The sequence below is a fragment of the Antechinus flavipes genome, chromosome 4, assembly GCF_016432865.1.
Source record: "Antechinus flavipes isolate AdamAnt ecotype Samford, QLD, Australia chromosome 4, AdamAnt_v2, whole genome shotgun sequence".
Classification (NCBI taxonomy): Eukaryota; Metazoa; Chordata; class Mammalia; order Dasyuromorphia; family Dasyuridae; genus Antechinus; species Antechinus flavipes.
In genome coordinates, this window is record NC_067401.1 from 199261163 (window position 1) to 199275959 (window position 14797).

Genomic DNA, 14797 nt, shown 5'->3' on the forward strand with positions numbered 1-14797 from the left:
ATTATGATATATGAATGTAATGGAATATTAGTCTATAAGAAATGATCAGCAGAATGATTTCAGAAAGCCTGGAGAGACTTACATAAACTGATGCTAAGTGAAATGAGTAGCATGAAAAGAACATTGTACACAGAAACAGCAAGATTATGTGATGGACATGATTCTTTCTAGCAATGAGATCATTGTTGTTTTTGCTTGCTTTTTGTTTTTTCTTTTTTGATCTGATTTTTCTTGAGCAGCATAATTGGGGAAATATGTATAGAAGAGTTGTACGTGTTTAACCTATATTGGATTGCTTACTGCCAAGGGGAGAGGGTGGGGAGAAAGAGTGAAAAAATTGAAACAGAAGGTTTTTCAAGGGTAAAGGTTGAAAACTTTGCATGTATTCTGATAATAAAACGCTATTTTTTTTAATTATTGATTTCACTCAGATTTTTCACTTATTGGCATATAATTGGGCAAAATATTTTCTAATGATTGCTTTAATTTTTTTCTTTGTTAGTGAAGATTTCACACTTTTCATTTTTGATACTGAATATTTGTGGTTTTTTTCTTTTTTTAATCAAAGTAACTAATAGCTTGTGTGTCATTGCTTTTATCATAAAACCAGCTCCTAGATTTATTAGTTCAATACTTTTTGGTTAAAATAAACATATTTTTTTCCCCTGAGGCATTTGGGGTTAAGTGACTTGCCCAGAGTCACACAGCTAGGCAGTGTTAAGTGTTTGAGGTCAGATTTGAACTCAGGTCCTCCTGACTTCAGGGCTGGTGCTCTATCCACTGTGTCATCTAACTGCCCCCTGTTTGTTTAATTTTCATTTGATTTTCAGGATTTCCAATTTGGTGCTCAGTTGGGGTTTTAAAATTTGTTATTTGTTCTTTATTTTTTAAAAGTGCATGTTGAATTCATTGATCTGTTCTTTTTCCATTTTGTTTATATTATTTCATTGCTGTCATTTTAAAAATGAAATTGTTTTTATGATTTCTTCTTTTACCTACTTGTTTATAGGATTAGATTATTTAGTTTCCAATTAATTTTAATCTATCTTTCCATTTCACTTTGTTGAATATGATTTTTATTACATTATGATCTGAAAAGAATACATTTAATATTTTGACCTTTTTATATTTGATTTTGAGCTTTTTATGCCTTTTTATGTGGGCTATTTTTGTGGAAGTGCTATGTGATGCTGAGAAAAAGATATATTTCTTTATATTCCCATTTAATTTTCTCCAAAGTTTTATCATATTTAATTTTTATAGTATTCTATATATCTCCTTAGTTTCTTTTTCATTTTTTGGTTCCTGGGAGGGGAAAGTTGAGGGCCCCACTTCTCCTTTAAGAATTTGGATGGTATACCACTTGGTACATAATATGATTAATATTGATATTGCTTCATTGTCTAAGGTACCTGTTGTCAAAATATAGTTTCCTTCCTTATCTTATTTAATTGGATCTATTTATGTTTTTGCTTTGTCTAAGATCATGATTGCTATCCCTGCTTTTTTTACTTCATCTGAAGCAAAATAGATTCTGCTCTAGCCTCTTACCTTTGCTCTGTGTGTGTGTCTCTGCTTCAAGTGTGTTTTTTGTAAACAGAATATTGCACAATTTTGTTTTTTGATCCACTCTGCTATCTTATTCCATTTTGTATTAGAGTTCATCCATTCACATTCATGATTATGATTACTACTTTTGTATTTCACTCCATCCTGTTTTTTCTCATGTTTTTCTTCTTTCCCCTTTCCTCTTTTTCCTCCTCACAGTGTTTTACTTTTATTTACCCTCTCCACTGATCTGCCCTCCCTTTTTATCAGTCCCCATTCCGCTTCCTCTTATTTAATCTCCTTTCCTCCTACTTCCCTGTCAGGTAAGATAGATTTCTATTTTCAAATGACTGTGCATGTTATTACCTCTTTGAGCCAATATAGATATAAGTTTCAAGCTGTGCTCATTGTTCATGCTCCCATTTCCTGCCCCCCCTCCCCGAAATAGATTTTTTTGTGGCTCTTCATTTGAAATAATATATCCCATTCTGTCTCTCCCTTCCTTCTCTCACAGTGTACTCTTCTTTCTCAGCCCTTAAATTTTTTATATCATTTCTATTAATTCACTGTATACCAGTGTCCTCTGTCTATGTATATTCATTCTAGCTTTACTATTAGTGATACAGTTATTAAGAATTACAAGTATCATTTCCCCATGCATAGATGTAAACAATTTATTTTTATTGAGTACCTTATGTTTTCTTTCCCCTTTTTACCTGTTTATGCTTCTCTTGCATCTTTATATTGCAATTAGACTTTTTTTAGTTCTGCTCTTCTCCTTATAAAACTTTAACACCTTCTATTTTATCGAATAACTATTTTTTCCTTGAATTAGTATGCTTAATTTCACCAGCTATGTTATCCTTAATTGTAGTCCTAGCTCCTTTGTCTTCCAGAATATCCTATTTCACATTCTTTAATGTTGCAATTGCCAGATCCTATGTAGTCCTATGTAGTATTATGATTCCCTGATAATTGAATTGTTTCTTTCTGGCCACTTGTAGTATTTTTTTTTGATCTGATAATTCTTTACTTTGTCAATCATGTTCTTTGGAATTTTTATTTTGAGATCTCTTTACTGAGTGATCAGTGATATTCTTTCAGTGCTCATTTTGCCCTCTGGTTCCAGACAATCAGGACAGGTTTTTCTTAATAATTTCTTGAAAGATTCTATTCAGGTTCTTTTTTATTATGGCTTTCAGATAGTCTAATGATTCTGATATCTGTCAGAACTAGGGATAGGAGAAGAATTCATATCAAAACAAAAGAAAGAGCATGTCATTAGAAGTTAAATAGATGATTTTGATTACATTAAATTAAAAGTTTTTTGCACAAACAAATCTAATGTAGTCAAGATTAGAAGAAAAACAAAAAACTTGAAAAGTTTTTCTTATTAAGATCTCACTTCTCCAATATATGAAGAACTGAGTCAAATCTATATAAATATAAATCATTCCCCAATTAACAAATACTCAAATGAAATTATTCTATAAGACAATTTGGAGTGATGCCCAAAGGACTATAAAACCATGCTTACTGGAATTTGTGACCAAACATTAACTAGAGACCATTACTGATCACAAAATAGAAAATTTTGATTATATCAAATTAAAAAGCCTTTGTACAAACAAAACTAATGCAAACAAGATTAGAAGGGAAGCAACAAACTGGGAAAACATCTTCAGAGTTAAACGTTCTGATAAAGGCCTCATTTCCAAAATATATAGAAAATTGACTCTGATTTATAAGAAATCAAGCCATTCTCCAATTGATAAATGGTCAAAGGATATGAATAGACAATTTTCAGATGATGAAAGTGAAACTATTACCATTCATATGAAAGAGTGTTCCAAATCACTATTGATCAGAGAAATGCAAATTAAGACAACTCTGAGATACCACTACACATCAGATTGGCTAAGATGACAGGAAAAAAATAATGATGAATGTTGGAGGGGATGTGGGAAAACTGGGACACTGATGCATTGTTGGTGGAATTGTGAACAAATCCAACCATTCTGGAGAGCAATCTGGAATTATGCCCAAAAAGTTATCAAACTGTGCATACCCTTTGATCCAGCAGTGTTACTTCTGGGCTTATATCCCAAAGAAATATTAAAGAAGGGAAAGGGACCTGTATGTGCCAAAATGTTTGTGGCTAGCTAGTTTGTAGTAGCTAGAAACTAGAAAATGAATGGATGCCCATCAATTGGAGAATGGGTGGGTAAATTGTGGTATATGAATGTTATGGAATATTATTGTTCTGTAAGAAATGACCAGCAGGATGAATACAAAGAGGATTGGTGAGACTTACATGAACTGATGCTAAGTGAAATGAGCAGAGCCAGGAGATCATTATATACCTCAAAAATGATATTGTATGAAGATGTATTCTGATGGAAGTGGATTTCTTCGACAAAGAAATCTAACTCAGTTTCAATTGATCAATGATGGATAGAAGTAGCTACACCCAAAGAAAGAACACTGGGAAATGAAAAAAAAAAGCCATGCTTATCCTTTAACTCAGCAATAATAGTACTACTTAGTATATCCCAAAGGGAGATTAAAAAAAACAAAAATAAAAGGACCTGTATGTATAAAAATATTTATAGTATCACTTTTTTTATTACCAAAGAATCGAAATTATGGCAGTACTTCCATTGTAAATTGAGGGATAGCTGAACAAGTTGTTGTATGTGATTATAATATTAAAAATGATGAACAGGAGGGTTTTAGAAAAAGCTACAAAGATTTATATGAACTCATGCAAAATGAAGTGTGCAAAACCAGGAGAATAGTATATTCTGAAGGACTTGTGCTTAAAATGTTATCTATCTCCAGAGAAAGAATTGATGGAGTCTGAATGCAGATTTAAACATGATTTTTAAACTTTCTTATTTTTGGATATTTTTTGGTATGTGTTTTTTCTTTCACAACAAATAATATAGAAATATGTTTTGCATGATTACATATATATCAAATTGTCTTCTCAAAAGGGAATGGGGAGGGAGAGAGGGAAAAATTTGGAGCTAAAAACAAAACCAATGATAAGAATTGGTTTTAAAATATAATTGGAAAAAAATTTTTTAAAAGAAAAGAAAATCCTAAATGATGTCAGAATGAACAGACATGATTGAAACAACTGGACTACAATAATAAAGGATATGAACAGGAAGTTTTCAGAATAAATAACAGCTAAATGACAGCTACTTGGAGACTTATGAAAAAATGTTCTAAATCACTATTGATTGGAGAATTGCAAATTAAAACAACCCTGAGATATTACTTCATCTAGGGGATTGGCTAATATGACTGAAAAACAAAATGATAAATGTTAGAAGGAATGTGGGAAAATTGGGACACTGATTCACTTGGTGAATTGTGAACTGATTCAATCATTTCAGAGAGCAATTTGGAATTATACCCAAAGAGCTATAAAACTCTGTATAACTTTTGATCCACTATTAGGTCTTTATCCCAAAGATATCAAAGAAAGGGGGAAAAGACTTATATATGCAAAAAAAATTTTTAAATATTTTAAAACTTATTTTCAACATTTTCATATTTTCATTTACATTTTTCTCCCTCACTCCTTCTCAATACAGCAATCAATCTGATATTGTTTATGCATATAGTCATAGTAAACATTTTCACCTTAGTCATGTTGTGAAATAAGATTCAGAGCAAAAGGGAAAAACTAGGATAAAGGTCAAATGTTGATTGGTTTGACTACATTTATGATTTATTGTTTCATACAGTCTTAAAGATTATGCCTTTCCATTAATATCTCTTTCCATTCTAGTGCTTGGTTCAAGATGAACTAGTTCAAGTTCAGCCCAAATTTAAAAGCAATCTACTCGAATCTGTTGAAATTTTTCGTGAAGATGTAGCCAACTTTTCAGAACAATATGAACTGGTACTTTAATTAACATTGCATGATAAATTGTGTTGCCATAATTACATGAAATAACAGTTTTATTTGGAGAAGAATATTAGCAATAATATAAGCTGAATAGAGAATAATGTAATGCTGGGGAAAACTTATACTACTCTGTGGGTACTCATATAAGAAAAAAGATCACCAAAGAAATTGAAATAACTGAAGAGAAATAAGTCAGTGTCTTTTTTCCTATGTATTTATTTTGTAGCTTCAGAATGAGAAGATTTAGTTAAATAGTACAATAGCACTGCTTGAATTGCACCATTTCCTTAAAAAATTATGCACAAAGCTGTGTCTGCAAGAGAATATCAGTGCACTTGCTGTTTCCACAGTTCAAATGTATTTCCTTCTCTATTATGATGAGTCCTAACTTAAAGATATATCTAGTAGGGGATAATAGCCCTTCCAAGCAGTTCATTAAAAAAATTCCTGAAGCATTTATATCTTCCTTCCCCATAACAAGGGGGAGAGGGGGAATGGAATAGAATAGGCTTCTACTCCCTTCTTCACATATTGTAGCATATGGCTACAAAGAAACTCCTCTTTTCATAAAACTTCAAAAAACTTTTCTCTTGCTTATCCCATCAATTTAGAATCCCATTACCCCAAAAAGTTGGGTACCCCATTGTAGACATTTTTCTAGAAGGCAGATCATTGAAAAGAATAGCAAAGCATTTTTTTTAATCACTGAGTTTATTGCTTATTCATGGCAAAATATTTCACATAATCTCATGGTAACATGGCAATCAAAGAATGCCAAAACAGATAGTATACCTGTCTTCTGCTTCTTTGAAGGATTTCATGTGCCTTGAGCCATATTTCCATCTTAGACATAGAAGTCATGGGAGATAAGCTGTTGACAGAACCAAATCAGTTATCTCCCCCTCTAACCTTTTCTAGACAGCTACTTCACTAAATTCTTCACTAGTTGGCAGTATAAACCACACAGCTTGAGATATTTCCATATCTTTGATTGTCATATTAAATTATAGTCTGTACTCATATATCAGACTTCTTTTCAAAATAATGTCAAACCCATAAATATAAGAGTAGAGGGATGAGAATTAAGACACTTTAATTTCAAGGAAAATATATAAATTTCATATGTCATTCAAAGGTTTAATAGACAAGCTAGTTAATAAATAAATTATCTTGAGTAAGAGTGAATATGTACACTTTGTAATATTTATCACAGGAAGGACCCATGGTACCAAACATAGCTCCTCAGGAAGCCAGCAATAGACTACAGATATTTCAGGTAAAAATAGTTTTGAAACAAATGTTACTATATCGCATAGTTAACCTATTACATAAATAAGATTAAAATAATTTAAAGAGACTAAGAGACAAGACCTAATTGCTTAAGAAAAACATTGTATATAAAGAAATGATTTTTACTTGAAGAGCTTATACTATATTGCGTGTAAGTCTTTTAACATAATTTTATGTTATGTAGAAATATAGCTCAATATCAATTTACTTAACAGCATGTTTTTCTAACCTTGTCTATCATTACTTTCCTACATATATATCCTCAGTGAGTCCTAATTTTATCAATTTGTGGAGGCAGCTGGTGACAAGAGTGAACAGAGCAGTGGGCTTGCAATTCTAGTTAAATCCAGCCTCAAACACTTCCTAGCTATGAGACCCTAGGCAAGTCACTTAATATCTGTTTGCCTTAATTTCCTCAACTGTAAAGTGAGGAGAATAAAGGCACCTTCCTCTCAATGATGATGTTAGTTTCAAAAGAGCTAATAATCGTAAAAGTGTTCAGCATGATGCTTGGAACAAACAGCAGTACTAAATGCCCATAGATTTCTATATTTAAAAAATTCATGACCTTGTAGCCAACTTCTCTATACTTAACTAGAGTGGATATAGACTCTCTGTACATTCAGTTTTATACTCAAAGCCTTTTTAATCTTGTGGTTGTATCTTTTGGGTTCTACTGGCAAAGTTTTGGAGAACTCTGTCTTCTCTCTTTGTGCAAATAAAGCCCAGAAGCAGGTCTTTATTGGAGGACATATACCTTATATGCCAGCAAAATTTTAAATAATATAAAATATAATAATGTTATATTAGGAATCAGTGGTGTCTATGTTAATAAAGTTTTATACTATTTTAGGCAAATTTTGATGATCTGTGGAGGAAATTTGTTACATACTCATCTGGTGAACAACTCTTTGGACTGCCTGTCACTGACTATGAAGTTTTACATAAAACCAGGTAGATGTGTAAATATCTGTTATAGGCAGATTTCAAATTAAACACATTGGATGCTGGCACTGACTACTTTGAGAGACTCTCAAGTTTTTTGAAAAAATAGTTCTCAACTGTTCGGTTCTGCAAACATATATTGTATCTAGGATATACTGCAACATATCCAACATATATAGGACTGCTTGCCATTTAGGGGAGGGGGTGAAGGGAGGGAGGGGAAAAATCGGAACAGAAACGAGTGCAAGGGATAATGTTGTAAAAAAATTAACCTGGCATGGATTCTGTCAATATAAAGTAATTATTAAATAAAAATTTAAAAAAAAAGAAAAAATAGTTCTCATTGCTATATTCATCATCTGAGTCTTGAAGAAAAGCAGATTGAGTGGTTTGGACTATCCAAAGGTTTGGACAGTGGTTGGACTATCCAGAGGTTGGAATATCCAGAGTTGATTTTGTATCCTATGGTACTTTTCTCTGCTTCTCTGAGACAGCTAATCCAGAAAAAGACTTTTGAAAACACTTACTTGTCCTCCATACTAGTCAATATGATCTGGACAGGTCATTTAACTTGATAGGATTGTAGGCTATTCTGTAAATTGCAGAGAAAGTATTGATCTGCATTATTAGAAAGAATTAAGAGATTTCTTCCACAGATAAAATCACAGATCTTATCAAAATACAAAAACACTTAATACAAGATTTAGGAGCTTATGTAACTTGACAATTCTGATCCTGTGCTTCATTTTGAAAGGGAATCCTGGATTTTTAGGATATATAATTATAAGGTGGTTTTAAAGCCAACAGAGAGAGAAGTATAGTTAAAACTAGTCTAGAGCTATGCCAACTTTCAGTTACTGGAAGCTGAGTATGAGTATGATTGTATATATGTATATTTATTTTATACAATGTATATGTGTATATATTAATATACACAAATATGTACATGTATGTATATATAAACATGTATCTGTATTTCTGAATTTCTTTAAGTGTGTTATTAAATGTATATGTCTTTTGAAAGTAATTGAATAAATATAACAATTGGTTTCTCCTACTTAGGAAGGAACTGAGTTTGCTGCAAAAGCTGTATGGACTATATGATACTGTAATGAATAACATTAGTGGTTATTATGAAATACTTTGGGGAGATGTCGATATTGAAAGCATTAATATGGAACTTCTGGAATTCCAAAATAGGTGAGCTTAAAACCATTTAGATGACTTTTCTATCTTCTCCAATATCTATGTTTATGCTTAATATTATGCTTACTGATACATAGCTTTGTAATTTCCAGTTTGATATGTCTTCCCTGTAGATTGTAAACTCCTCAAGGGTAAAGATTATGTCTTTCATTTTCCACCAAAGAGTACAGCACAGTATTGTTTCTATATGGTTCTTCAGAAATGACTATTAAAATAATTGTATACCAACCAAGAAACTTGGATATGAAAAATTTTCCCAATATGTCAGAAATTAATATTGGAAATCAAGGCAAGACAAATAATGCTTCTCACATTGACATTGTTTCCATCAATTTATTCCCTTTTTGCTATATTTAGACTAAAGGAAGAAATTTATATGTAAAATTGTAAGTAAAATAAACATTTTTTTTATTTTTCTTACAGGTGCCGCAGACTTCCCAAAGGACTGAAAGATTGGCAAGCCTATTTGGATCTTAAAAAAAGAATTGATGACTTCAGTGAATCTTGTCCTTTGCTAGAAATGATGACTAATAAGGCAATGAAGCAAAGACACTGGGATCGAATTGCAGACGTAACAGGAACTACATTTGATATAGAATCTGATACTTTTTGTTTGAGAAATATCATGGAGGCACCACTTCTTAAACACAAAGATGATATTGAGGTATGAGCATAATTATGTATATCAAAAATGTCATCCTGTCTTAGACAAACAAATGATCTCTATAGTCGTGGCAATAGTCAGACCAAAGTATGACTCTGGGTGGGAAAAATGAAGCTTGAAGAATGAACAGTGGCCACTTTGGTAACTTTGGGTAAGCCACTTCCCTTATCTGGCCCTCAGTTTCCTCACTGTTAAGATGAGAAAGTATCTGAGCTTTTGGAAGTAGTGTCTTGATGGAGAATAAGACAGTCTTTGTATCCTGACCCTCACCTCTACCCCTATTCCTTCACCCGTGATGCTCATACCAAAATAAAAATCCTAGAGATAGAGAAGGAATGTAGGGGACATAGTGATTTCTGACTGAAATGGGACAATAATAGTTGGCATTTATATGTTGCTTTACAGTCTTCAAAGCACTTTATAAACATGATCTTATTCTTTAAATCAGCCATAGGAGGTAAGTGTTATTATGCCATTTTATAGAAAAGGAAATTAAGTCAACTAGTAATTAAGTGGCTTGCCTAGGGTCATGTAATTGGTATGTGTCTAAGGCTGGATTTCAACTCGTGTCATCTTTAGATGTATCCTTGAATCAGAATATTAAATCTAACATAAAAGTTGCACTTTTACCCCCAAGGCTCTAGAATGGGAGTTCTTGGCTTTTTTAAAATTGTTTAATGTGAAGAAATTGGACAAGATTATCTCTACAGTCCCTTTAATTCCAAAATGAATCCTAGGAATGAAGATGGAGAGCAGAACTTGTCTTTGTCCCTTCACTCCTATTTATCTATCTATCTGTCTAACATCTATCTCTTTCTCTTCCTCTTTCAAAGAGCTATGGCATAAATTCATGGAGGGAAGGAAGTTATAGGATGATGGGTAACTAAGGAGAGGAATGTGCCTATTTAAGTTATTCTGTATCCAGTATCTAGATCTCATTGCTCTGGAGGGATTTCGAATTTATGGTGTTTAGAGTTGGGAAATCCTCCACAACTTAATAGTCTTTAATTTAGATAAAAACAATGAAAATCTGAAGAAATCTTGCTTTTTCCTCATTTTTTTCTTTGTAGGATATTTGCATATCAGCTAGCAAGGAAAAGGATATTGAAGCTAAACTGGCTCAAGTAGTTGATAACTGGACCAACCAGAATCTGAGTTTTGCCGCTTTTAAGGGAAAAGGAGAACTACTGCTAAAAGGAACAGAATCGGCAGAAATTATTACATTGATGGAAGACAGTTTAATGGCCCTGGGTTCTTTGCTAAGTAACAGGTAATTTTGAATATTTATTTTCAGTTTCTAATTTCTTATTTGTTGAACAAACTGCTTTCTGAAGTTTAGTTCTGCAGTTATCTAACATTATTAGCTTCCATTCCTACACTGCTCTCTGGCACCATGAGCATAGGTTAGGGGCTGGCCTGCTCTAAGCTAAGCCGCATCATCACAGGAAAAATCTGCCTCCTTATAGATGCAACACATTACTTCTGACCTCGCCACTGAAGCAACAGAGAACAAAAAAGCGTGATTCCAATCACAACTTTAGGATTTCTGAAGCTTCAGAGACATTGCTCTAGTCTAGAGGTATCATAGGGAATAGGGTTCAGTACTTGGAGTCTGGAAGACCTAAGTTTGAATTCTGCCTTAGACACTACTTGTGTGATCTTGGGGAAGACAGAACCTTTCTCTTCCTCAATTTCTTTACCTATGAAATGAGAAAGATAATAATCACACTTCTCCCCCTCCTCCAGCTTGGGTTATTGTCAGAATTCAAAGAGATAATATAGGTAAAGTATGTTGTAAATGCTGCTGCTAACATTATTATACCTCCAATAGATCCTGGATCTTTTCCCATGGCTTTTAGGAGTGGGAGTGAAAGAGGCAGCATGACATTAATGGGTCACTCCAGTAATTACATCCTGCTGCTGGGGAGATGATGGTGCTAGAAACCCCTCCTCTGCTCCCTCCCCACATAGATATGGACTTACACACACATGCACACACAATCTCTTTCTTTCTCTTTTTCTCTCTCTCCTCCTTCCTCCGTCTCTCTCTTTCTGTCTCCCCCCCCTCCCTCTTTTTCTCTTTCTGTGATGTATTCCACAGTAGGGCTGAGCTTGATCCTGTGAAGTCTGTGATCTACATGGGAAAGTTCTTCCTCAGATTTGACAGTAAACTACCAATTGACAGAAAAATTGCCAAATTGAATTTTGATATATTTGGACTTTCCCATACAGTATATCCTAAATGAGGCAAAATCCACCTAGTTATGCAGATCATTCATAATGATTTTGGTTTTTTGGCCTAAGATGAATGGGGTCCCCTCTCAGGAAGGGAAGAGAGAAAGAGGGAGGGACCCAAGTGTGCTGAAGCCAGCTCTGCTGCTGAAGTTGGATATTGAATTTTCAGTAAGGACATTTACATCTTGGAAACTAATAAAGACTATAATTCTGAGCATGCTTTATTATTTTATTGATTGTATAGACTCAAGAAAGTGATGGAGAATATGTTAATAATGCCCTGTCCAAATAAAGTAAAATAAGCGACGATGACCTGCAACATTATGAAAAAATCATTCATTGCTCTGAATAGAGCAAAGTTTTAAGCACTATGCTGTCTTATTTTATGGAAGATTTTCTATTTGATTATATATTAAAAAGGTTGGAAATGGAAAGATGAAGTAATAACAATGATTCTAAAAATAGCAAATTTATATAGTGTTTTAACCCTCTGAAATCAGTTATAGAAATATTATTCTCATTAAACAGATAGAGAAGTTGAGATTTAAAGAGGATAAATGACTTACCTGTGGTTATACAACTAGTAATTATTGGATCAGGGTCTCTAGTTTCTAAATTCAGGTCTCTAGATTCTAAGTCTGGTATTCTTTATGGGAGATGTGATGAGAAAGAAGCAAGGGATGAAAACAGGTCAGATCAAGACAACTTTGATTTTACAGTTATCTCTTCCACATCTCAGGGGTTAGGGACACAGCACTCCTATGATCAGGAAAATCTGTGTAAAATTTGTTGGGCTTCCCTTAATCCCAGAGAAGAAGTTTTAAAAGATAAAGAATATATTTATATACATACTATACATATATTTCATGAATTTCTGAGTTTTTAAATCTTTTCTGTGTCATCTGCAGCTTCCACAAAATTTCTCCAAAATTGCCATTTAATGTTTTATGCCAACCTGTGATATATCAAAACTGCATTGGAGAAAGTCACAATGTGGAAGGGATAATTGTAATTGCAAGGGAGCTTTTGGGTAATGATAGCTCCAAATTAAGAGGCACTATTTGATGTAAAAGAGAGAATGATTTTCATATGACATGGTAAATACTTCTTTCACAAAGAAGTGATAATTGATTTGATAGAGACATTTTTTTTAGGTTATTGGGGGTTTTTTTGGTAAGAGGGAGGTGGGAAGAGGAAGAGGTGGGAGACCAGATCTCCTAGAAAGGAAACTCTCTTTCTGAATACGGATTAGCCTCTGCTCTGGCTACTTCTCTAACTACTTAGAAAACTTTATAGGACTTTTGTCACTAGGAGTTTGTCACTTGGCCAAAGTTGTACCATCAGTCAGTATTAAAAGAAGGACTTGGACCTATGATATCCTGGCCTTAAGATTGTCTTTTAGAAAAGCTTTACCTTAGAACTTCCAAAGTATTATTATCCTTCTTTTAGTGCATTTTCCTTGGGCTATATTTATTCCTTAATTTTCTTTAAAATTTATTTTAATTTTTTAGGTATAATGCTCCATTTAAAAAAAATATTCAGAATTGGGTATATAATCTGTCAACTTCTTCAGATATAATTGAAGAGTGGTTGATTGTACAAAATCTCTGGGTTTATCTTGAAGCTGTTTTTGTTGGTGGAGATATTGCTAAACAATTACCTCAGGTAAGTGGATACTACAATTTTATAAAATAAGTAAGAGTAAATGTAAAGTTAAAGAAATATTCACTTATTCATGTAGCAGATTTCTCAGCTATCTCTACTAGTAGAAATAAATGGGACCAATAAAGCCAAAGCGTATAGAATCCCTGCATCATTTACATTAGAGGCTGAGGTGCATTAAATGATTTTTTTAATACAATGACAAAATTCTATTAATTTTTGAAGATAAGAATGGCAGGTCCAGAAAGGAGGAAAGACATTAAATATTGGCAGGGCAGTTGGCTGTTTCTATCTTAAAGGATTAGCCTAGCTAAGTTTGAAATTATCACTAGAAGACTAACCACTAAATCCTATGGCAACTAGTGAAGATTATTTTGTAAGGCTGGAAAACTTGAAAAATATGCATTACGAAGAGAGTGTAAAACTTTTGGGGATGGAGCCAAGATGACAGAGTGAATTCAGGAAGCTGCTCGAATTCTCCCAGTTTTCCCTCAAAACACACATGAAACAAAGTCTCTAAACAGAGTCTGACAGAATGAAACTGCTCTCCGGCTTAAGATAGAACAGAAATACTTCAAGAAAGATCAGTCTCACTGGGGTGAAAAGGGTGTTAAGCCCAGATCAGACAGAGTCTGGAAAGCTTATGAGAGGGGAAAGGAGATCAGCAATTGAGACCCTAAGTCCTGGCTCTGTAGAGTAGCAGATCAGTGGGGCAGCCTCCAGTCCCAGCTCAGAAGGCAAACTCTGGGAAACCAGGCTTTTCCTGGAAAGAGCTCAACCATAAAAGTTAAAAAGAGAGAGAGAGAGAGAGAGAGAAAATACCAAAAGAAAATGAGCAAGAAACAGAAAATAACCTTGACCATAGAAAGCTACTATGGTGACACCAAAACACCAACTCAGATGAGGACAAAATGTCCACAGAGGAAATTTCAGAGTGAAATGAATTGGTCTCAAGTCCAAAGAGACTTCTTGGAAAGTGCTCATAAAAGACTTTAAAAGGCAAATAAGAAAGGTAGAAGAAAAAAATTAGAGTTATGCAAGAGACAGTCAATATCCTGGAAAAAGAAGGTAGTTCCTTAAAAAAAAAAAAAAAAAAAAAAAAAAAAAAAAAAACACACACAATTGGGCAAATGTAAAAAAAAAAAAACACCTTGAAAAGTAGAATTAATGTAATGGAAAAAGAGATATTTTATAACTGCTAATTGAAGAATATCACACATTAAAAACTAGAATGGGGCAAATGGAAGCTAACGACTCTATGAGATATCAAGAATTAGTCAGACAAGCTAAAAAATAATGAAGAAAATGAAAGAAAATGTAAAACA

At 33.4% G+C, this 14797-nt stretch overlaps 1 protein-coding gene across 1 annotated transcript in view; it reads left to right on the forward strand.

Annotated features, from left to right (window-relative positions):
* DNAH8 (dynein axonemal heavy chain 8) overlaps positions 1-14797 on the forward strand; it is a 402529-nt gene that overhangs the window by 190315 nt on the left and 197417 nt on the right. The window contains exons 30-36 of the mRNA XM_051996876.1: positions 5351-5464; positions 6684-6746; positions 7614-7714; positions 8768-8905; positions 9335-9575; positions 10646-10845; positions 13322-13475. Coding sequence (XP_051852836.1) covers positions 5351-5464; positions 6684-6746; positions 7614-7714; positions 8768-8905; positions 9335-9575; positions 10646-10845; positions 13322-13475 — 1011 coding nt within the window. The remainder of the gene's footprint in view (positions 1-5350; positions 5465-6683; positions 6747-7613; positions 7715-8767; positions 8906-9334; positions 9576-10645; positions 10846-13321; positions 13476-14797) is intronic.